Source organism: Musa acuminata, chromosome BXJ1-8, assembly GCF_036884655.1.
Source record: "Musa acuminata AAA Group cultivar baxijiao chromosome BXJ1-8, Cavendish_Baxijiao_AAA, whole genome shotgun sequence".
NCBI classification, from domain to species: Eukaryota; Viridiplantae; Streptophyta; class Magnoliopsida; order Zingiberales; family Musaceae; genus Musa; species Musa acuminata.
In genome coordinates, this window is record NC_088334.1 from 42,455,200 (window position 1) to 42,478,087 (window position 22,888).

The window sequence follows — 22,888 nt, forward strand, 5'->3', positions numbered from 1 at the left end:
CCTTCCAAACATTCTTATTTTTCTTTCTCGTCTGAGCGATTAAGATTTGAATTACGAAACTTATTTTATTTTTATCTTAGGATTCCCACCTCAAGTGTTTCGATTTGTTCCTTCTTTTAAAGTTGGAAGTATACATTGGAATATATAACGACACAACAAAAGTTCGTATGTAGCGAAACAAGTACGTTAAGAGAGGTAACCGTGTGTGAAGAAGGGTTAGGTGCAGCAACCAAAATTATTATGGTAAGCCATCACTTCGCACACGCCATGGAGACTGTGTAGTGGCCTTGAAGAAAAATCCCATGAATTATAAGACAAGGAGTTGTCTGTGTGTGGGGATGAGAGAGAGAGCAGATTAATTCTCATCACCGGCTCTCCCCTGCCTCTTCTTCCTCTCCTCCCCTGAAAATGAAGCTCTCGATCTTCTTCTCCTTCCTCCTCGTCTCCTCCTTCCATCTATCTTCCTCCCAACGCTACAATGCCCTGTTCAACTTCGGCGACTCCATGTCTGACACCGGCAATGTCGTCCTCGCCGGCCTCCCTTATGGCATGACCTACTTCGGCCGCCCCACCGGCCGCTGCTCCGACGGCCGACTCGTCATCGATTTCATCGGTACAACTCCCTCCACCCTTTCCGCATTTTGTGTGTACCGATCTGCTCCCGAGAGCTGCAGCTTCTCAGTCTACCATCTGCTTGTCGCAGCTGAGGGCATCGGGCTGCCGCACCTACATCCCAACACCGCCAAGGACGCGGACTTCCACCAGGGCGCTAACTTCGCCTTCATCGCCGCCACGACCCTCCCGTTCGACTTCTTCCACCAGCGTGGCCTCAGCAAGGGCCTCTGGGTGAACGCTTCCATCCACGAACAGGTGGATCGGTTCGAGAAGCTGCTGCCCTCCATCTGCGGCACGCCTCAAGGTCGCAACGGAGGCCATGTCCTTCTCCCCCAGTTCCATCTACGCTACGCTGTCCGATCTTGACATCTGTGGGTGCAGAATGCAGGGACTTCTTGGGCAAATCTCTGCTAGTAGTCGGCGAGTTCGGAGGAAACGACTACAGCACCGGGCTCTTCGCCAGCAGGAACGTATCGGAAGTGAGAACCTTCGTGCCCCCTGTCACCCAAACCATTGCGGAGGGACTCGAGGTAATTGAACTGCGGATCTAGTAAGAAAAGAATCGCTGGCCATAATACGATGAGGGTTGTTGATGGGGTTCCCTTTCGGCGCAGAGATTGATCGGCCTCGGCGCGGTGGATATCATCGTGCCAGCGCTACTGCCGGTGGGTTGCTTCCCGCTGTACCTGACGCTCTACAACACCTCCGATCCGGAGGACTACGGCCCCAGGACCGGGTGCATGAGGCGGCACAACGCCTTGTCCTGGTACCACAACACGCTGCTCCGCCGTCAGCTCGACCGTCTCCGGCCGAAGTACCCGGCGGTGTCGATCCGGTTCGCCGACTTCTATGCCCAGGTCTTCGATTTCACCATCAATCCTCTCAAATACGGTTAGTCTGCTCTGCTTCCTCTCGCCCTTACAAGATCATCATTCTTCTCATCATTACACATATCACAGACCCTATGATCACTCTCCTTTGCAATCGTATGATCATAATGATGCATAGTAATCTATTCAGACGTCGAAGAAACCACTGATTAAGATAGTCCAAACGGCCTTAACCGATCGCTCTTAAGTCGTTCGATCAAATGTCTATTCAAAAAAAGGAAAATTATGTACTTCTCAAACAGGGAGGTTAAATAAGCAATACGTGGGTTCGGATTGTTATCGGTAGTGGTACATGACTTAGCCCTGTTATAATATGGTCCACCTAATTAAAGGATCTATGGATCCATTAATAATGTAAATGTACACATTCGAAAGGAATTATGGTTGGATCCCACTGGTCCATATCAATATACGGGCAATGGGAAGGTTCAAATCGATGGCACAATTGTGTCAGATCGGACCCTGCTTTACAAAGGCCCGGTAACCAGGTGGCACGCAGCAGCACTCCTCGCGGCAGCGTCCACATGCTTCTCTGGCCCGCCCTCCTCTTGCCACCGTCGGTTGGCTGAAGGTCCCAGTGGCCTGTTATTGTTTCATCATGGAACCCCTTTTTATTTTCTACGAGGTGCTACATTCATGATTGGTTGAGTTCAGTAACAAATCATGTCTTTCTCATCCCATTCACGCATACACCCCACAGTATTACATGTGGAAGTGACTGGTGGTGACTCTGCTCTACAGTATTACTTGTTGCGAGCCTCTTCTGTTGATGCATTGGATTGCTAATCCAATAATGGCCTGATAGATTTACATGGCATGAGGCTGTAGAGCAGGCTGATTGAATGACGATCAGAGGTGTAGGTTAACATGTATGCAATCAATTTAGTATTAGATTGATAGATGATGATGATGATGTGTGCTTTGTTGTTGCGACAACCAAATATATGATGTAGGCTTTCATTATGAAACAGAAAATTATTATATGGAGTTACCATAGGGCTATTGTTAGATTCTGGCATGATCTGTCTCGATAGAATGACCGATCCAACCTGGAACAGCATGTCTCAAGATTGTTTGGTTTACCAAATGCAAATGGATGGATCTTTAACTCTGGAACTTACAGGATTTAAAGATGGAGCCCTAAGAACCTGTTGTGGGGCTCCCGGGTTGCGCAATTACAACTTCAATCTGCACGCCAAGTGCGATCAGAACGGCTCGAGCGTGTGCCCGGATCCGACAACTCACGTGAGCTGGGACGGAATCCATATGACAGAAGCCGCTCACCGCATCATCGCCCAAGGTTGGCTTCACGGCCCCTACGTCGATCCACCCATTGTGAGCTCCAGCAACAATTAAGACCTTGTCACGGCATGACCAAAAGAGTTTTACGAGTAGAGTGCATTGTTGTCATTAATTTCCTGCCCCCGTTGTGCTGCGGGGAGAAGAGGTACTGCCTGTGGTTCATCCCATGCTCCGAATTTATTTCTTGTAGTCGAGCTTTCATCTGACACTCGGTTCTTCGTTTATTAGTGGTATAGATTATTTTTGTTCAGAAGAGAGTTGCTTGGTAAAATGGGTTTGTGCTACTCTGGTACTCATTGTGTTCTAAATGGCATCTCTCATTTGTTGATGAAACCTGGACAGCGGCACGTGAGTAGGTCAATTGACATCGCATATGTGGACGGCAGCACCGGAGACGCAACACGTGCGTTACATGAATACTCTTTTAACCTTTGGTAATTACTGAATAGTCACGACAGTGATTTTGAAATCACTGCAGCGATCGATACAACGATCATAAATCATGATAAGATTGATCGTTAGACGCAAACAAACTTTGCAAGTGCCTGGGTACAGATGTCACACATGCACGTACAGACATGTTACGTGGACTTGGCATTTGCTGGTCAAATACGTATCTTAATGCAGGCCATCAATGCATGAATAGTTGGCTTTCTTTTCCGTGCATATGGATCATCAGCTTCCATGTGTAAGTTCGTTCTCCCGAAGTTAAATCTTCATGTGCCTGTCCCGCTTACTCCATCCAGCATTTCTACATTTAAGCAGTTCTGAATTAGACTCTTCTAAAATGAAGAAAAGAACTACAAATGCTTAGTGCTTTTGTTTGGGCTATTAAGATGTTTGCCTGGTTCTTAATACTGATATATCTACGCAGCATTAGGATGATGTTGGTTATAACAATGATCAAAATTTCCTAGTCATTGATTGATAATCTTAAGGCCAGAGGAGAAAATAAATTGATTATGGTAAAACATTATTTTATTTGAGGTGCATAGTCTGCATAACAATTCTGCATTGGCAGTACTTATGCAACCTCATTCACCAGCATTAGTCCTCCATGTCTTTCCAGCCATTAACTAATACTCGTGTTTACTGAAAAACCAGCTACAACTACGAAGAAGCCACCTTCACATGCATGCAACAGCTGCAGAGCAAGGAGACAGTGAAGAACAATGCGACAAGGTGGTGGTTTAAAAGGCAGTGCAGCACGGCGGACGGTGGGAGAACACATGGCTTTGCCTTCCACACCTCCAACAATGAGCTTTTCCACAATGTTCCTCGTCCTCTTCTGGCTCTTCCCTTCTTCCCAGTCTCTGCACTACGACGCAATCTTCAGCTTCGGCGACTCTCTCTCCGACACCGGCAACGTCCAGGTCGCCGGCCTGCCCTACGGCATGACCTTCTTCGGCCGCCCCACCGGCCGCTGCTCCAATGGCCGCCTGGTCATCGACTTCATTGGTACGGAGGAGACACACACACACACACTCTCTCTCTCTCTCTCTCTCTCTCTCTCTCTCTCTCTACCCTCTTGTAAATTAGCTTGCCAACTTCACGATGACTTGCGTTTGTGTTATTGTAATTATACAGCTGAGGCAGTGGGGCTGCCATTGCTTCCGGCGTCGACGACGAAGGGCAACAGCTTCCGGCAAGGTGCCAATTTCGCCTACACGGCCGCCACGGCCCTCGATTTCGACTTCTTCAACCGCCGAGGACTAGGAGGCAAACTCTGGGTCAATGCCTCCTTGAGCAGCCAGATCGGGTGGTTCGAGAAGACGATGCCTTCACTCTGCAGTTCAACCTCAGGTGGTAATATCCATCCACAGGTTTTCTCACCGCTTCCATCTTCGTGCAGCTCCGTACGTCTCCGATGTTGAACTCTATGAAACCGCTTGCAGCTTGCAAGAACTACTTCGGCAGGTCCCTTTTCGTGGTGGGGGAGTTTGGAGGCAATGACTACAACACAGCAATCTTCGCCGGCAGAAGCATGGCAGAAGTGAATTCCTACGTGCCCATAGTCATCCGTGCCATTAGATTGGGTGTCGAGGTACATATACGATGTAGATCATTTCACACCTTAGCAATCAAGTAGCTGTCTGTGTTGTTGATCATGTCACTACGTGCAGAGATTGGTTGGCCATGGTGCGGTGGATATACTGGTACCAGGGATGCTACCAATTGGATGCTTTCCCGTTTACTTAACATTGTATGGTAGCTCTAACAAAAATGACTACACTGGCATTGGATGCCTGAGGAAGTACAACGATTTGGCGATGCACCACAATGCGCTTCTCCGACGAGCGATCTATGGGCTTCAGAGAAAGCATTCTGGGACGAGGATCAGATATGCTGATTACTATAACCCGGCCCTTGGGTTTGCAGCTGATCCAGCAAAATATGGTGAGTTTTCCTTCGACTGCTCAGTGCTGCGATTCATCCTGTTTGATGATCGTATCGCTCAACATTAGGCTTCAGATTATTTTTTCTTATGCTGCACAGTGGTGATTCGGAGTTCCTGTCATCGGAACGGTAGCAGACATAATATATATAGCTTCTTCTTGGCTGCCTGTTCTATGCATGTTTCGTATATTCAATTAGGCAGACCTCTGAGAAACTAACTACACTTCTTTTCTAGGTTGGAAAGGCATCACTTCTTTTCTTCTGCCTAAGTTCTCTGATTCTATTTCCTTCTAATCTAAAGCACTGATTTTAGGGAAGTCAATGGTTACATGATCATATTTCCGTTGTTGAGGAAAAAGACTTATCATCATCATCATGTATCTCGTTGCTCAGCAATGATTAGCTGCCTAATCAAAAAAGGAGACTGTCATGATCGATGCCTTCTGGTGGAAAGTTTGTTGCTGGAAGAGGACAGTATGAATAGTTTTAGAACCAGAAGTCAACGCGAAAAAGAGGAAGGAGCTAAACGTTGAGAATTGATTCAGAGTACTTATCTTATATAGTTATCGTGTTATAGGCAGTTTTAGATATATTTCAAGAAGTAGCGTATTATAGGATAGTTCTTACATGGGTGACATGATGACGTAAGGTAGTTACCACTAGGTCCTATAAATAGGATCATAGTTCATGAAGCAAGATAGAAGGAGAATACACTTGGGAATATCTTGTAGTGTTCTATATCAATCCTTTTGTTTAAATACTACATCGGTTTTCTTGATCAAAATGATTTTTTTTAATTGCATAGTACTATTCTATTTTTATCATTTTCTTGCTCCTTCATCCCAACATTTATAGTATCAGAGTTAAGTTTCAATATGGACTATGCATTATGACATTCAATGGTAATTCCATGTCTCAACCCCTTATTCCCATCTTCTCGGGTAAATACTATGAATTTTGGAGTATCGAGATTAAGACTCTATTCAAGTCTCAAGATCTTTGGGACTTAAGAATGTATATGCAGATCTAGATGAAGAAATCAAGCTGAGGGAGAATAGAAAGAATGACTCAAAGGTATTGTTCTTCATTCAACAAGCTGTACATGACACAATCTTCTCAAGAATTGCAGCAGTGAGAACCTTAAAGCAAGCTTGGTTGATACTTCAAAATGAATTTCAAGGCTCATCGTGAGTTTGAAATTTTGTTCATGAAAAGCAATAAATCGATACATTTTTTTTTTTCTCGAGTGACTGAAATTGTTAATCAAATAAAATCTTATGATGAACATATTCCTTATCATATAATTATTATAAAAGTTTAGAGAAGTTTAACTTTGAAATTTGATCATGCTGTTACCACAATCGAGGAGTCAAAAGATTTATTTACATTTTTATTTGATAAACTAATAGGTTCCTTGCTAGCACATGAAGCAAAGTTGAACAGGTCACTTGAAAAAGGTGAAGAGAAAGCATTTCACGTTAAGGGAGAGTCTTCTACTTCAAAAGAAGAAAAAAAATTAACAGGAAAAAGATGTGGCAAAGGAGGATTTCGTGGTAGAGGAAATGGAAGAGGAAGAGGAAGAAGACACTTTGATTGGCATGATGAATAAAAACAATCAAATTATGATAAAAAAATTATAAGAGTGGAATTCAATATCACTATTGTAAAAAATTTGGTACATATTATTAGAAAAGAAAAAAGCAAGCAAGTTATGTGGAGGAAAATGAAGAAAATGATAAGTTATTTATGACTCATTCATAAGTTAATGATATCTCAAATGATATTTGGTCTCAAGATAGTGGATGTTCTAATCATATGTCAGGCATAAGATTAATGTTTAGAGATATTGATGAAACTCATAAGTTGAAAGTTAGACTTGGAGATAACAAGCAAATCCAAGTAGAAGGGAAACGAACAATTGAGGTGAAGACAAATCAAGGGAAGGTAAAATACCTTGATAATATTTTCTTTGTTCCTAATTTATCACTTAAGTGTTGGTCAATTGATAGATGATGGATATTCAATTATATTTGATGATGGTTCATGTACTATTAAAGATAAAAAATCTGGTTTGATTACGGTAAATGTTTGCATAACGCAAAACAAAATGTTTTCACTTGATGTTTCAAATATTAAAAAGCATACTCTTATCGCAACTCAAAATAATGAGTCTAATTTATGATATTTAAGATATGATAATCTTAACATTAAGAGTTTAAGGTTGTTAAATAAAAATGGAGTGATTTTCAGATTGCCCAAGATTAATACACTTGATGTTTGTGAAAATTGCATTTATAGCAAATAAAGTAAAAAAACTATTTCTTATATGAAAAGCATGGAGAGCGTCTAATTATATTGAATTAATTCATGTTGATTTATGTAGACTTATGAATATAAAATTATTTAGTAAAAGTCAATATTTTCTATTATTTATTGATGATTATAGTCATATGAGTTGGGTATATTTTTTGAAACTGAAATCTGAAATATTTGATAATTTTTAAAAATTCAAGGCACTTGTAGAAAGGTAAAATGGTAGATACATAAAGATATTTCGGACAAATAGAGGTGATGAATTTTTATCTAATGAGTTTAATTCTTTTTGTGAAGAAAATGGTGTTCGTAGATAATTGACAACACCATATACACCGGAGCAAAATGGTGTAATTGAACATAAGAATCGAACTGTCGTTGAAATGATAAAAAATTTGCTTAAAGGAAAACAACTTCCAAATCAGTTTCAGGCAGAAGCAGTTGCAACAATAGTTTATTTATTGAATATTTCACCAACAAAGGCTGTTATGAATCAAACTCCTTTTGAGGCTTGGTATGGTATGAAACCAAGTGTCAGCCATCTAAGAATTTTTGGTTGTATTGCTTATGCTTTGCTGAATTCATAAATCATCACAAGTTTGATGAAAAATCTAAAAAATGTATCTTAATTGGTTATTCTTTACAATTCAAAGCATATCGATTATATGATCCTATTAGTGGTAAAGTTATTATTAACAGAAATGTTATGTTTGATGAAAGGATAAGTTGGAATTGGGAGACCACTAAAGATGGAACACAAATTCAGATTCCAGCGGAACTAAACACTTCATAGAATCAAATGACAGATCTTATTCAAACAAGTTCATCGTCAACCTCACCCAGTAGTAGTTCAAATTATGATTCCTCAGATCAAACCCCTCTAGGAAATTTCAGATCACTAATAGAAATTTATGACTCAACATTTGCTTTATTTATTTCAGATCATATAACTTTTGAGGACGCAGTTGAAAAAAAGGAATGATGAAAAGTAATGAAGGAGGAAATTAAGTCAATTGAGAAGAAATGGAAATCAAGCTAATGAATCTACCAAAAGAAAAGAAAGCTATTGGATTAAAATAGGTGTTCATAACAAAGTTTAATACAGATGGAAGTATCAAAAAGCATAAGGCTCGGCTTGTAGCAAAAGGATATTCACAACAACAAGGTATTGATTTTGATGATATATTTTCTCTAGTTGCTAGATTCGAAATCATGAGAGCTTTATTGGCTTTAGCTACTCACTTAAGTTGGCATGTTTATCAATTTGATGTGAAATCTACGTTTTTAAATGGAGATTTACACGAAGAGGTTTTTGTTACTCAACCTCAAGATTTTTTAATTAAAGGATATGTAGAAAAAGTGTATAAGCTAAGAAAAGCTCTCGGCTTAAATAAGCTCCAAGGATATGGTATAGTAAAATTGATTATTATTTTCATCAAAATGAATTTAAGAAGAGTAATAATGAACCTACTCTTTATCTAAAGAAGGAATGTGAACATAATATTCTAATGGCTTGCCTTTATGTTGATGATATTATATATATGGTTCATCTAACTTTTTGAAATAGAATTTAAAAAATGCATGATGAATAAGTTTGAAATATTAGATCTAGGCCAACTGCACTATTTTCATAGGTTGGAAGTGAAGCAAGGATCAGATTAAAATTTTATTTCATAAAGAAAGTATGCAATAGATCTATTCAAAAAATCTAACATGATTAATTGCAAAGCTACAATCAACACCCAATGAATGAGAAATTGAAACTTAAAGATGGTATTTGTCTGACAAATGTAAGATACTACATAAGTTTGGTTGGAGGTTTAATTTATCTAACTCATACGCGACCAGATATTACATTCTCTGTTGGTGTAGTATCCAGATTTATGCACAACCCAAGCAAACATCATCTCGAAGCTGTTAAAAGAATTATATGTTATATTGTTGGAACTACATATTATGGTATTTGGTATTCTCATAATTTTAAATATAAATTATTTGGTTTCACTGATAGTGATTGGGCAAGAGCTTTAGATGATAGAAAGAGTACTTCAGACAATATTTTTAGCCTCGGATCAAGAGCTATATCTTGGAGTTCAAAAAAGCAAGCAACAGTTGCGTTATCAACATTAGAAGCTGAATATGTAGCCGTAACATCAGCAGCTTATCAAGCAATATGGCTTAGAAGACTTCTTGAAGATCTTCATCAAGAACAAAAAAATGTAATAAAAATATTTTATGACAACAAAGCCACAATTACAATGACTAAGAATCAAACATTTCATGGAAGAACGAAGTATATAAAGATACGCTATCATTTCATTTGGGATCTTGTAGCAAGTGGAGCCATAGCAATAAAGTATTATGGAACGGATGAACAAGTTATGAACATTCTCATCAAGTTACTTCCAATTCAAAAGCATATTTATTTCATGTCGCAAATCAATGTATGTAACTATAAATCAAGGGGGAGTATTGAGAATTGATTCATGGTAGTTATCTAGGTAGTTATCATGTTTTAGGTAGTTTTAAGTATATTTCAAGAAGTGACCCATGATCTAGAAGTTATAAGGTAGTTCCTACAACTATCTCATAGGTGACATGGTGGAGTGAGGTAGTTACCACTAGGTCCTATAAATGAAACCATAGTTCATAAAACAAGATAAAAGAATAATATACTTGGAAATATCTTATAAATGTTCTATGTCAATTTTTTTATTTAAATACTATATCAATTTTTTTTTATCGAAATAAATTTTTTTAATTGGATCATATTATTCTATTTTTATTATTTCCTTGCTCCTTTTATCACCAACAGCAAGTTAATCATCGGTCTCTGTGACCACCAAAACTATAAAGATGATGTGGTGGGTCAAATATGCAAGTGCCTGGTTTCTTACGTGTGCGGTAGGAGACAGAGATCCAATTACCAAGAATTATTATTATTTTTTAAGTTTCTTTTTCACTTCTTGACTAAAAGTGTGTTCAGAGGGGAAAACAAAAATCAATTTTAAGCGGACATTGTTTCTACGGTCTTTGTGATCTAAACCATTCTTCATGTGCTAATTCCATTCTCCATCTGTCTTCTTCCTTTTACAGGATTCACTGGTGGAGCTCTGAAGGCGTGCTGTGGGGCAACCGGAAGTGGGGAATACAACATCAATCCGGACAAGGTGTGTGCTCAGCCAGGCTCGAGCGTGTGCGGGGATCCCACGACTCATGTGAGCTGGGATGGCAGTCATCTGACTGAAGCTGCGTATCGCCTCATCGCCCGTGGTTGGCTCGGAGGTCCCGACGCCAAACCTTCCATCCTGTGACACCACCATGAGCTGAGGTTAGATGTTGTATGAGCCAACTAAAGAACCTTATGAACCTACACCGCCACAATAAGTGCTGCTACTGTTACATCCCTCATGCCAATAAGGTCGAGTTGGTTTTAGGACAGTGTTCGTCTCTTTTTGTGTCAGCTGACATGCGAATGTGCTTTTAGTTTTCTTGTGCTGTGGTGACCAGATGATAGTGTGTGACTACCACACATGCATGTTATTAGAACAATCTGAACTGGGATCACATTACACCATCCTCTCCCCGTCAAGGGAAATAGTAGCTAGAGCATGATAGGAGGCAGCTGTTTGATTTGTCCCACAATACAATACAGAGCACAAAAGAGAGCCCAAACCAAAAAGACGACCCAGTCCTTATAAAAGGAACTCCCTCCTCGAGCACAGAAGCTCGAGTGCTGCCCCTCTTCCTCTGCCTCCTCTGGCTCTAACCATGAAGCAGCTCCCACTTCTCGTCTTCCTTCTCCCTCCCCTCTTCCTCCTTTCCCGCTCTCAACGGTACAACGCCATCTTTAGCTTCGGGGACTCCCTCTCCGACACCGGCAACGTCCTCATTGCCGGCCTCCCTTATGGCATGACATTCTTCGGCCGTGCCACCGGTCGCTGCTCCAATGGACGCTTGGTCATTGATTTCATCGGTACATCCCTCCCCACCCACCCCGGTCGTCCATCACCGTCATGAGAAATGCTAAATGTCACGATAGACTAATAACAACAGCGAGTGTGTTGTTGTTGCATCATGCAGCCGAGGGCACCGGACTGCCGTTGCTTCCACCCTCCACAGCGAAGGGCCAAAGCTTCGCTCAAGGCGCCAATTTCGCTTGCACCGCGGCCACCACACTCGACTTCGACTTCTTCTACCATAGGAACCTCAGCGGCGGTTTATGGGTCAATGCTTCTTTGAGCCAGCAGATCGGGTGGTTCGAGCAAATGCTGCCTTCTCTGTGTGGCCAAACACGAGGTGGCAACTGACGCATTTTGTTGCCCGATTCATCGTCGATCTCTCTCCATCAGAAATTTGTCTGACCATGCGAAATTGGATGCAGAATGCAACGACTACTTGGGTACGTCGCTCTTCGTCGTCGGCGAGTTCGGAGGGAACGACTACACCACCCCCATATTCGCCGGTAGGAGCATGTGGGAGGTGTACACCTTCGTTCCCCGAGTCGTGCAGGCCATAGCGCACGGCGTCGAGGTCTGTAGGTGAACGTAGCTCTGTAGCTTGACCGCTGCATCCTTTGGTCGTCGGAATCAAACATGTGTTTGTGTTCTTGTCTGTCTCAGAGATTAATCGGGCATGGGGCGGTGGATCTTGTTGTGCCGGGGATGCTACCGATTGGGTGCTTTCCAGTGTACCTGACACTGTATGCAACCTCAAATCCGAGCGACTACAGCAGCATTGGATGCTTGAGGAAGTTCAACTACTTGACATCCTACCACAATTCATTGCTTCAGGCAGCATTATACCAACTGCAGATCAAGTATCCCTCCACCAGGATCAGATACGGCAACTATTATACTCCTGCCATTCAATATGTTGCCTATCCAAGCAAATATGGTCAGCTTTCCTCCATCTTCATCCATAATTTTGTCCTGAGATGTTACACTTTCTTATAGTTCAGCTCTGTTTTTTTCTATTACATGTTTGATGAAGATGAACCATATTTCCCAACAAAAAGAAACTTCGTGGCTAGCTATGATCTTTAGCAATAATAGCTTTACACGACAGATACCTATACAGAATCATCAAAGATGGATCAGACACAGATGCGTGTTTGCCACTTTGATATGTATGACAAGGTTCGATGAACACGGATAGAAGTTATGCAGTGACATCACAAACCAAATTCGATGGCCACTTCCAGAGGAGTCTTGGTTGAAACTGACAACCAAATCACTACTCCCGATGATGTGAGGATCACTTAGACTGTGGCCGTCGATGCTGCTAATGGAATGAGTTTTCATGTCTCTCTCATACCCAACTAAATACATGGCTCAAAAATGTCACTGTAACCGAGGTGATGCAATGCACATCCAGAATCGCACCCACTGCTTTCCTGCACCCACGATGATGCTGATGCCCATCACATCGATCGCCCGCCTTAATTCTTCTAATCTCACGTACGGTGGTTTCCCTTTCAGATTTCAGAGACTAAAGATGTCTTTTTGCTGCACGCGTCTTGCTCGGCAGGATTCAGCGGTGGAGGTCTGAAGGCGTGCTGTGGAGCAGCAGGCAGTGGGAAATACAACGTCAACCTCAAAGCCATGTGCGCTAAAGCAGGCTCCAGCGTCTGCAGTGATCCTGATTCCTACGTGAGTTGGGATGGCATTCACCTCACCGAAGCTGCCTATCGACTCGTAGCCGATGGCTGGTTGAATGGCCCTTATGCAAACCCTCCCATCGTGAGCTAGGACGGCGCATGGCCCTCCTGCATCCCCGCTACTGCAACCAGCTTCCGTTACATTCTACTCTGTGGTGGTCAGCCGAATACTGGCGTTGCATGATGTGGTAATCAATAATCACTCTTCCTGTGGAGAAGAGAGTGCTGCTGTGCGGACGATTAATTAGTCAACTGTTAATGCTACGATCGATACTCGCCTGCGCTGGAAGTTCTATCTCACGCATACCATACTCCCTTCCTCGCACCGCTCCCCCCATCTCTAAGCTCACAGACCCCGAGTGATTGTGTAAAGCAAAGATGGGCTCTCCATGTCCCTCTTCCTCGAACGTACGGCATCTTCTTCATGCGCTTCATCATCCTTGAGCTCCAAGGAAAGTGCACCGCTCCTCATCACGGGACCTCATCACTGGTGCCTTCTTCATCATTAACTATTAACGCCCCCGCTTTACCTACTCCGTTTCTGCGGCAGGAAACCAAAGAAGCAAGGAAAGGGCGGATAAAGAGACACCATACATGGAACGGTGTGGCCACGTCCGGTGCCCACTGTGATCGCCATTAAAATCTGCACTGCACCCATGCCGTGGCCTTTGAGCTTACGTTACGTCCTGCCTGTGACACGGAGGCCCAGCCCAAAGAACGTGCACCCTGTTCGTCTTAAAACACATTAGAAAAAAGAAGAAACAAAGATGAAAATATATAAATTGCTTGTAAATTTCAAGAAAGAAAATATATAAACCCATTACATAATAAATTCGTCGATTCAGTAAAATGTTGGGAGCGATCATTTCCTCTGGAATAATTTCTTTTCTCTTTTTTTTGAAATAAAATAAAAATAAAAATCGAAAGACCAACATTTTGGAAGGATGAGCGTGAATCGAAAGAATGATTGCAATCATTCGCTCGAGACCACCACCTTTGTACGATTTCACTTCTGGATCAATCAAATCGAAAAGCTGGAACATGGCCACCCTCTCCACTGCCACCGCACGTGAGGATCGTCGACTCACCAGTCCCTAAATGGTCGTCAAGCTGGGAAGGCGGTGTCTGCTGGCTTAGCGCTCTATCCCATCCACGCACCTTTCTGAAAGGGAAAGGGTAATCAATGGCAATGGCAGCAGGTTAATATGAACCATATTTATCGTGGTTGAAGGAAGCTCGCAGACACCTGAGTCGGATTCCCCTCCCCTGTTTCTGCTTACACGGAGCCTCCTGCCATTGCCGCGGCCACCGCCCCCCTTTCACTGCTTTTAAGATCTGTGCCGCTCTGCTGTTAGTGCAGACTCAGAGCGCCCCCAACACACCCACCGTTCCGACCCCTCCCGTCCCCCCCAGCGAAGGCACATACGAGACGCATACATATGCAACACACAATACACGATGAAGAAACGTTTCCAAGTCATTAAAGACACCGAAAGATTGCCAAGTGACCACATCCTGGTGTCAGCGTAAACCTGTGGATCTCGTTAACCCATAGCGAGGAGAAGAGACAACCGAACGCCAAACTCTTCCCACCTTCCTCTTTCTTTAATCCTACCCCATTCATTGTATGCTCAATTAAACCAAACACGGCAAGAGCAGAAGAGAGAAAGTGCGCACTTGCTCGCCACCATTACACACTTCCCACCCAGCACTGCTTTGAGCAATGCAAGGCTTAGTTTAGAGTGCAAGAGAAAGCTCAGAGATCGAGAGAGAGAGAGAGGCGAGAGCTCATCACGAAGGATGGTCGCGGGCAAGGTGAAGGCCGCCATGGGGTTCCAACGCAGCCCGGCCGCGCCCAAGGCGGACGCGCCTCGCCGTTCATCCTCCTCCCAGGCCTCACACCACCAGACTCCGCCGCATTCATCCTCTAAAGACACGGCCGCAGCCGCCTTCGCCCGGTCCTTCGGCGTCTACTTCCCCCGCGCGTCCGCCCAGGTACGGCCCCGCTCGCCCAACGTCGCCGAGCTGCTCCGCCTGGTAGAGGAGCTCCAGGAGAAGGAGTCCCTGCTCCGCGTCCAGCTCCTGGAGCAGAAGCTTCTCAAGGAGACCGTCGCCATCGTCCCCTTCCTCGAGAAGGAGATCGCGACCAAGAGCGACGAGCTCGCGCGGGCCGGCGACCGGATAGAGCGCCTGGAGGCGGAGAACCGAGCGCTGCGGGACGAAGTCGAGGGCTTGAGCTCTAAGAAACGGGTCGGCGAAGAGGAAGGCCAGCGCAGCGAGAGGAGGATAAGGGAGCTCGAGACAGAGTTGGACGAGCTGAGGAAGGCGTTGTCCGAGCAGGGCAATGGCGACTCGACGCAGTTTTGCGCCGGGCCGGTGAAGGTCGACGAGTGCTTGTCAGCCCAGAGGTTCCAAGGGCTCATCGACGCCTCCGCGAGATCGAATCTCCTCAAAAGCTTGCTAAAACACCCCAAATCCGCCGACATTGGTCCTGATCTAGAATTCCAAAAGCCGGAGTGCAGATTTCCAAAGGCGGAAGTAGGGAAGGCCGAAGGGGAGCATCAACAGCCACGCAACGGAGAAAGAGAAGAGTTCTTGGAACCCCGAGCTCCTAGAGTTCCGAAGCCACCTCCCATGCCGTCGGCCTGGTCTTCGTCGTCGTCCTCGTCCTCGTCATCGGAGACCGCGTCCGCCGTTGCGACGAGAAAAAGCCCAAAATTATCGTGCCTTCCGCCGATTCCGCCGCCGGCTCCATTGGCGGTGCCCGCTCCATCAAGCGGAGCGCGGCCTCCTCCGCCTCCACCGCCGCCCCCGCCGATGGGGTCCAGGTCGGCGGCGGGAAGCGTGCGGCGAGTGCCGGAGGTGGTGGAGTTTTACCACTCCCTGATGCGGCGGGAGACCAAGAGGGAGTCCTGCGGTGGAGTGCAGGACGCGGCCCCAGCCTCCGCTGCGAACCCCCGCGACATGATCGGGGAGATCGAAAACCGCTCCGCCCACCTCCTCGCCGTAAGTCTTCTTCTCTCCCTCCAATTTCGCCGCCGCCGCCTCTGCGTACTCCAAATTGCCAAGGTCCTATGACCTCCTTCGATCGACGCATTTGCCCCCTCTCAGCCTGCCGTCGATACGTATCGTGTTCTGACGTGGCAGGAACCGATCGACGCCTCTTAATTAACTCTTTTGTTGTCACTTAAAGAAACACCGGATCCGAATCATAAGCATTCCTTTGTTCTTAATCGCTTCATTAATGGCAGATAAAGACAGACGTGGAGACGCAGGGCGACTTCATTAGATTCTTAATAAAGGAGGTGGAGCAGGCGGCCTTCGTCGGCATCCAAGACGTGGTCGCCTTCGTCAAGTGGCTCGACGAGGAACTCTCCATCCTGGTACTCTTCTTTAGATCTCAATCTCTCTTTCTTTCGTAGCCAATCCTTGGGGCTGTACGTTTATTGGGATGTCGGGTGATGGGCGTCGCAGGTGGACGAGAGAGCGGTGCTGAAGCACTTCGAATGGCCGGAGCACAAGGCGGACGCCATGCGCGAGGCGGCCTTCGGCTACTGCGATCTCAAGAAGTCGGAATCGGAGGCGTCGTCGTTCCGCGACGACCCTCGCCAACCCTGCGCTCCCGCTCTCAAGAAGATGCAGTCGCTGCTGGACAAGTATTCATCATCTTTTCTCCCCCGTTTGTAAGTTGGGTGGTATCTGACGGTGTCACTGTGGGCTGATGATACAGATTGGAGCATAGGGTATACGAGCTGTCGCGCGTGCGAGAGTGTGCGACTAAGCGGTACAAGGCGTTTGGTATTCCCTGCGAATGGATGATGGAGAGCGGAGACGTCAGCCAGGTACCTCACCGGCCTTCTTGTTCTTTTCTTTCATCCTTGTGGTCCGGCGTGGGATGTCATCGCCTCCTGGTGACAAAGGACAAACTTAGATCAGCGGTGGGCCAATTGGCCAAGCAAAAGCAGCAGCAGCGGCAGCTCTCGATCCACGTGAGCGCGGGCTCACGTGAATCGAGATGGTAGAGTCCATTATCACCTTGGAGCTAGCTATTTAACCGGAAATCATAGAACAATGGTCACGGGAATGGGAATAGGAGAGTCAATCGTTAACCTTGGAGCTATTTAACTGGAAGGAAATCATAGAACAATAATGATGAACAACCTGGTTCGTACGCTCACGTTACCGCGGCAACCATCATGGATGGGGGCCATCGCCCATCGGGAGAGGACACACACTGATTGCACTGTAGAATACCGTGTTTTTATTCCTATCGGTGCTTGCAAACGCTAAGATGGTTGACAGTAAGGCGCTTGTACTCGGTCTTCTCAGGCCATCGTCGTTCTTTTGTCGTAAAGCCATGCCTTGGCGCCGTTCTTAGTTTGATGTATTTGACCCATGTGACGACCTTCATTAGCATTTCATTGTCTTGTACTTGTGCACCCTGTCATCACGCTTAAGGTCGATAGTAGCTGAGTGGGAGCTGATGTTTGGTGTCGACAGCGAATCTATTTTGTTCTCTCCTTGAGCGAGTATGTTGTTCATTTTCCTATGGAAGCTCGTGTCGCAGGAGAGAGTCGGCTTAGAGTTTTGGTACCTCATCTTTTCTGTTAATGAAGTACATAACACTCGTGTCATGTATCATCTTTACAGGAAAGAATTGAACTAAGTCGTGTGTCAACTAAAGCATTTTGTTCCCATTCGTTTGTACTCGATGCGAAGAGGTGATTGATTAGACACGAGAAATACTTGTGCAGATCAAGCTGGCATCGGTGAAGTTGGGGATGAAGTACATGAAAAGGGTTTGTTCTGAACTGGAGATGATGGCAGGAAGCCCCGAAGAAGAAGAGATGATGCTTCAGGGTGTCAGATTTGCCTTCAGAGTCCACCAGGTACTTGCTGCTGTCGTACGTTACATTAGATTAGCATGTACGACACCTTTAACTCGTTGTCATCACCAGTTTGCCGGAGGTTTTGACGTCGAAACAATGCGAGCCTTCCTGGAGCTGAGGGACAAAGCACGGTGCCACCGCCTCCGGAGCAACAGTCACAGCCAGCAGAAGCTCTATTGCAGGTCGCCGTCTTGCCAGCCGCCTACTTCCGTAAAGGTAGCGTAAACCCGTTCGATTGATATGAGTCGACCATTTTATTTAATGACCACCGGACGCAGCACACGAAAGGCGAAGAAGACTAATCGATTCGACTTGTAGCATGGGTTGGTCATAGCTTGTCTTGAACGTTAAGATCTGTATTGGTTTGCTGTATCTAATTTTTTGTCTTTAATTGTTTATCTACGTCCTTCTCATTTGGCTGATAATTAAATATTTTACATTTCATTAAGAAAAAAAGATCGAATCCAATCTCCTATTTGCATCGATGTAAATAGTTGTTATACCAGACATTGTAAATAGAACACAGCTTATGCAACCACCTCTACGTGATGAAAGATCACGACTTTGTGGTGGTCTTTAGAACGAACAAGAAGCTTCCTTTCCAACAAAAATTCCTGGATCAAAGCATGCGTTTCGACAAATTTTACAGTCATCAGGATTTTATTGATATACCGGCATGATGAACCGCGTTATTACTTCATCCGTACCGACCATAACAAGAGAACAAAGATCAAGCTGACCGGTGCAGTGACCTTCACGGAGATGCTAATTCTACAGCAGTTCCCAATCAGACTCCAATGAATCGTGAACAGAAGACAAATTTGGATTCTTTAATAGCTCATTTTCCTGTCTGTCTCGCTCTCTGCCGACGATATCGCAGCATGAATTTTTCACCTTATGGCCCTTGAACTGCCGTAATTTTGTGATAAGCGAGGCACCAAGTTTTTTCTGCGAGATAACAAGCAACATATGATAGTACGATGCTTATAACAAAAAAAACAGTTCAGTGCAGATTAGAACACAAAATAATACTCTGAAGAAATAGGGTGCAAGTAACATGCCTTGGCGTACTAAATTATTGTCCACAAAACCCAACTTGTGTGCAGGAATAGACTGATAGGAGACAAATAATTTTCGCTATTTAATTTTTTCAAAAAATGAAACATGGTTGAAAACGTAAAATTCTGTCTCAGAAATTATGGTTCCGAGACAATCCTATTTGGTTATTTTAATTCTTCAGAGCAATTTTCACATTTCAGATATTTCTCGACAACTGTAAGAACAGTACAGGATAAGAAAAGGAGAATTTGTGGGAGAAATAGGTAACTCCAGCATTTCCCTATACGACAATAGGGATTTGAAGGAGTATGCTATATACATATGTATATATACCTTGTATGATGCCCTTGATTTCTGATATGAGATCATGGCAAGTTCATAATCTTCATTGTCCTCCCAGTTATCATTAATATCCAGATCCTGAGATACTTCCATTGGTTCTGCTTTCGCGTCAATAACATCATCACCGTTGAATTTGTCATCCCCACTAAGGCAAACTGATAAATCTCAAGAAGCAACATAAAAAAAAACATAAGATTTTAGATTAGGATGAGATATTAAGTTTTTTATCCTGCATGTCTTCTTTGAACTGAGTTCTATGTAAAGTCAATTGATGATCTATCTACCTAAGTAGCAAATGACTGTGAACAATTGGTTAGACAGGTACAATCAGATGAGGTCAAAATTGGAAAATAAATGAATAACAACTAGAAAGACTTTCTGATACGATAACAATTTGTTTAAAAAATATATGACAAAATATTGCCAGAGAAAGATGGACATTTTAACAAAGAAAGTGATCCAGAAAAGGTAGAACGACTAGATTTTGAACAATAAGAAAACAAATTACTTGTTCTGGATTAGGTCACTGATTTGTACCAGTCCATCCAGAATAATTTCAAGATTCTATCAAGCAATAAGATTCATATGCTACTCAAGGTAGATGTATCGCGGAGCAATGATTAGAAAGGTACATAACTACCATGACTTCAAATGAATATCATTGGTCCCAGTGGGCGGTCATTTAAGACTGGCATGTCAGAAGAATACATGTATCTAAAATTTACAAAAATACTGTGATAAGTGATGTATCACAAAAATCATAAATATCTTCAGCTGAGGAAAATGTACAGGCCATGTGTCTTGAAGAGATGTGCCACATCATGACGGAGGCTTGAAAGCCGTGATTGCAATAGTTTGTTGCAATTGATCATACAGAATGGTGTGTTAAGCTCGACCACCTTTTTTTTTATGTGTTAATATCCTTCAGATGCAACAAAGTTCAGAAGAGATGGTCCTAAGTGTCCTTGAAAGTATGACCAGCACCGCAACAAAATTTGACCTTTATTCTTAACGAACAAGGAGGCTAGCGGCAATTTTTCATATATGTTATGATCCACAAATAACTGATTTGTGAAGTGCTGATCTCGCATGTCAGATATAAAAAACTGCTAACTTTAGCTTGCTGTTGTGAATAGTTTTCTTAGGACAAGAATCATAGTCATCATACAGACAAAAGGAAAACATGTTGATGTTCTCAATCTTTGTAAGAAATTTGAACGTATACCTTCAGTTTCTCGCAGAGAAGCCCGTGAATTGTCTTGTTTAATTTGCAGCTCATGTTCATTTACAAGGCACCCTCTAGGACAGATGAATTCTTGTGATGTATGGATACCTCTCGCAGCATCTGCCAGAAAATAACATAGATGAATTGTTGCTGCGCTGAACCAGCAATCATAGAAAAGTCACACAATATAGCAGCACATACCACATGTTTCAGTAGGCGGTCTATCTTCAACAGATCTACTTTCACAAGGTTCCAATTTAAGGCTTTCATCTACTAAAGGACATATTTTTGGAAGGCCAGAAACAGATGCAACAGAACGTAAGAAGTATTCAGGATTTCCATCTATCACGTCTGAGCAATTAGCTGCTTTGGTCGGAAGAGTTTCCTCCTGGCATTCATCAAACTCATTGTTGTAACTTGAGTCTTGGTTCAGATCAGAGGGTGCAATCAGACTTGAATTTCCCACAGATGAAGAATTTGGCTCCCATTTAACACAAATAGATAAATTGTCATCCGAAAAGGATTCATCGAGTTCTTCCTTTAAAACTCCATCTATCTTACTGGCTATATCACCATCTAATGAATTTTTTGTATCAAGTCCTTCGGCACAATCACCAGCAGGATCGAGCCAATCACCCACAACCTCATCAATTATATCTCTAAATTGTTTACCAACCACATCAACATACTTGCGTGGGATCTGTCCAAAACAGTTTTTTATTTGTTATGAAAAGCAAATAAATGGTGCATAAGAGAACTTCAATTGCACAGATTAAATGCACACAATGTTAACTATGACTTCACAGAAATCAAAAGCATGTATTTTTATTGAAAACTTCAATAACACAAACCTGTACCAAATCATTACTCTTGTATGCTTTCTCAAATGTTTGGCATACGTTGTCCCAGGATAGTCCTTCAAATGTAAAATCCATGCCTAAATCATTAGCAACCTGAGAGATAAATAGGATCAACAAACTATGAATCCACATCCTTTTACGTGTACACTAAGTAAGATATTGTTTGACTTAATATCTACTCCATTTTTCACATAAAATTTGTGATTAGCTAACAACATCGAACATATCGACAAAGACAAGAAACATAGACGCTAAGTGAAATCAGGGTTTTTTTTTTTTTTCTTTTTTCTTTTTGCTGTTTGCGGAAACACTCGATGCAGTTCTACTACAATAAACTATAAACAGAAAATTGCAACATAAAATCAACATCGAAGAATCACTCATGCGTCAAGTAATAATAGTTGGACACGAGTACCATGGTGTTTGCAAATTAATTTTCAACACACATGTCATATCTTGTATTTATCTTCAGAATCAGATTCCAATAGCATATCAACACTACACTGGTAAGACCATAGAAGGTAAAAAGACGATGAATACAGATATACGGCTCATATCAGGACCTTACATGCCTCGTCACTAGTGTTATCTGCGGAGATTCCATTTCCACATGGTATGCATAATGAATGGTTCCAGCAGAATTTTGGATTGCAGAGGAAATAAATACCAGATAACAACACTATTAAGAAATGATAAGAACGAACTGCCCAAATCTCTCTTTCGAGAATGAAAACACATAATCAAGAAATCATAGGACTAATTTTATACATAGATTAGTCGAATATCGAGTTTGACGGCAGAAAGATAAAAGTAGAAAACTGATTACTTCGCAACAGATTCCACCAACAGTGCATAGAGCAACAAAACCTACTTCCGAAAATCGAAAGAAGAAAAGGCAAGGAAACGAAAAGGAACAGAAGATCAAGAGAGGACTACTACAAACAAATAGGCCTAAGAGATAACCGGAAGAAGAAACCACATGCCCGACGAAGCTCAAGGCACACGGGTACCTACGAGAATCGGGCGACCTCACGAGAGACGGACGAAAGCCGCAAGGGGGGAGAAGATTTTGATCGCGAGACGGCGAGAAAGATGGATGACCGGTGCGGGTGCGATTAGGGGGACTCCGAAAAGTGGCGAAAGGTGGGACCCGCCTCAAAAAAAAATGTGTGGGCAAAAAGAATAGTGCTGTACATGTGGCAACGGTACGCCATCGACAGCTTGCGTACGCGATGAGACCAACGTCGTCCTTTCGAGTCAGTGAGCGCTTCCGGTTTAGGCTTCGGGGTTAAAACACGATAAAAAGAGATTTATCTATCTGTCACAGAATTATATGG

General features: G+C 43.4%; 5 protein-coding genes across 16 annotated transcripts; 4 read left to right on the forward strand and 1 right to left on the reverse strand.

The window, feature by feature from the left end:
* Positions 1-265: 265 nt before the first annotated feature.
* LOC135587911 (GDSL esterase/lipase At5g45910-like) lies at positions 266-3,060 on the forward strand. The gene is made up of 5 exons (XM_065079769.1): positions 266-613; positions 704-919; positions 997-1,145; positions 1,230-1,506; positions 2,629-3,060. The coding sequence occupies exons 1-5, from the start codon at positions 409-411 to the stop codon at positions 2,859-2,861; spliced, it is 1,080 nt and encodes a 359-aa protein (XP_064935841.1). The 5' UTR covers positions 266-408; the 3' UTR covers positions 2,862-3,060.
* A 291-nt stretch (positions 3,061-3,351) lies between these two features.
* On the forward strand, positions 3,352-10,953 carry LOC135587912 (GDSL esterase/lipase At5g45910-like). Its single transcript, XM_065079770.1, has 5 exons — positions 3,352-4,265; positions 4,395-4,610; positions 4,703-4,851; positions 4,931-5,204; positions 10,614-10,953. The coding sequence occupies exons 1-5, from the start codon at positions 3,980-3,982 to the stop codon at positions 10,829-10,831; spliced, it is 1,143 nt and encodes a 380-aa protein (XP_064935842.1). The 5' UTR covers positions 3,352-3,979; the 3' UTR covers positions 10,832-10,953.
* A 99-nt stretch (positions 10,954-11,052) lies between these two features.
* Positions 11,053-13,440, forward strand: LOC135587913 (GDSL esterase/lipase At5g45910-like). Of its 2 annotated transcripts, none has more exons than XM_065079772.1 (5): positions 11,053-11,493; positions 11,601-11,816; positions 11,902-12,050; positions 12,140-12,413; positions 12,998-13,128. In XM_065079772.1, the coding sequence occupies exons 1-5, from the start codon at positions 11,289-11,291 to the stop codon at positions 13,009-13,011; spliced, it is 858 nt and encodes a 285-aa protein (XP_064935844.1). In that variant the 5' UTR covers positions 11,053-11,288; the 3' UTR covers positions 13,012-13,128. The 2 variants fall into 2 exon arrangements, with proteins under 2 accessions (XP_064935844.1, XP_064935843.1); XM_065079771.1 differs by having other exon boundaries at positions 11,060-11,493; positions 13,047-13,440.
* Positions 13,441-14,730: 1,290 nt separating this feature from the next.
* LOC135587915 (protein INCREASED PETAL GROWTH ANISOTROPY 1-like) lies at positions 14,731-18,456 on the forward strand. The gene is made up of 6 exons (XM_065079773.1): positions 14,731-16,182; positions 16,428-16,559; positions 16,651-16,832; positions 16,907-17,018; positions 17,931-18,065; positions 18,135-18,456. Exons 1-6 carry the CDS (start codon positions 14,977-14,979, stop codon positions 18,288-18,290), a joined length of 1,923 nt encoding a protein of 640 aa, XP_064935845.1. The 5' UTR covers positions 14,731-14,976; the 3' UTR covers positions 18,291-18,456.
* Positions 18,457-18,663: 207 nt separating this feature from the next.
* Positions 18,664-22,715, reverse strand: LOC103995066 (uncharacterized). 11 transcript variants are annotated; one of them, XM_065079777.1, is made up of 6 exons: positions 22,566-22,715; positions 21,549-21,644; positions 20,893-21,391; positions 20,692-20,811; positions 19,458-19,630; positions 18,664-19,013 (listed from the first exon to the last, which is right to left on the reverse strand). In XM_065079777.1, exons 2-6 carry the CDS (start codon positions 21,624-21,626, stop codon positions 18,837-18,839), a joined length of 1,047 nt encoding a protein of 348 aa, XP_064935849.1. In that variant the 5' UTR covers positions 21,627-21,644; positions 22,566-22,715; the 3' UTR covers positions 18,664-18,836. The 11 variants fall into 11 exon arrangements, with proteins under 11 accessions (XP_064935849.1, XP_009413836.2, XP_064935850.1 ...); XM_009415561.3 differs by having other exon boundaries at positions 21,543-21,644; XM_065079778.1 differs by having other exon boundaries at positions 22,562-22,708.
* Positions 22,716-22,888: the final 173 nt, after the last annotated feature.